Below are 977 nucleotides of genomic sequence, written 5' to 3' on the forward strand. Positions count from 1 at the left end.
AGCTGGCCGACTCGCAACATCGGCATAGCTAACCTTGGTGGATTGTTGGGAGGCCATTTTAGCTGAAAATGAAGGTTTGATTAGTGCAAGTATAAAATATAAAATACAATACAATAGATAGATAAGACAGATAAGATATAGCTATCAAGAATGCCTTGCAGACTGTGCAAAAATTGATAGTATGAAAATGAAAAGAGAACAACGAAACAAAACGAAACCTAGTGAAAGCTTTGTAGGACAGCTTGAATTTCTTCCGCCAAAGAAATTGTCGGCCGCCCAAAGAAAAGATAAAAGAAAAGAATAAAAAGGAACGAACTCACAAATTAGTGGCAGGTGTCAAAAGTTAATTGAGTTATACTTAATTAATACTTGACAGTAATCCGCTAATCCAATTTCACCAATCCAGACTAGAGAGAGAGCTAATTAGTTGTTCACAGTACGAGTGTCGAACTAATGTGAACACGCGCGAAATTTTCCTTTTATACTCGAAAATGGAGTCGAAAAATAGGATCGAAAGCTTTTCTCGTGAAATAGCGCGGACTTGATAGTGAGCACCGTAGTTTTCGACTCCATTTTCGAGTATAAATAGTGTTTTTAGTCGTCGCGTTCGCTTCATTCAGTTACTAGACTTTCGCACGACGACACCGTCTCACTAACTAAATTCACATCATGTCTGGACGAGGAAAAGGAGGAAAAGTAAAGGGAAAGAGCAAGACCCGATCATCCCGGGCTGGATTACAGTTCCCTGTCGGTCGTATCCACCGTCTGTTGAGAAAGGGAAACTATGCCGAGCGAGTCGGAGCTGGTGCCCCAGTCTACTTAGCCGCTGTTTCGGAATATTGGCTGCTGAAGTTCTCGAGGTGGGCCTGGTAACGCTGCCCGTGACAACAAGAAATCCAGAATCATTCCAAGACATTTACAGTTGGCTATCCGAAATGACGAGGAATTGAACAAGCTGTTGTCCGGAGTAACCATCG

The 977-nt window shown here is 42.1% G+C and overlaps 1 protein-coding gene across 1 annotated transcript; it reads left to right on the top strand.

Annotated features, from left to right (window-relative positions):
• Positions 1-669: 669 nt before the first annotated feature.
• LOTGIDRAFT_61177 (hypothetical protein) lies at positions 670-819 on the top strand (the record flags this gene model as incomplete). Its single annotated transcript, XM_009050146.1, has 1 exon — positions 670-819. A coding segment is annotated over one exon (150 nt), but the record flags the coding sequence as incomplete, so codon positions are not given.
• Between the last annotated feature and the right edge of the window lie 158 nt (positions 820-977).

This window comes from Lottia gigantea (assembly GCF_000327385.1).
Source record: "Lottia gigantea unplaced genomic scaffold LOTGIsca_14596, whole genome shotgun sequence".
NCBI lineage: Eukaryota > Metazoa > Mollusca > Gastropoda > Lottiidae > Lottia > Lottia gigantea.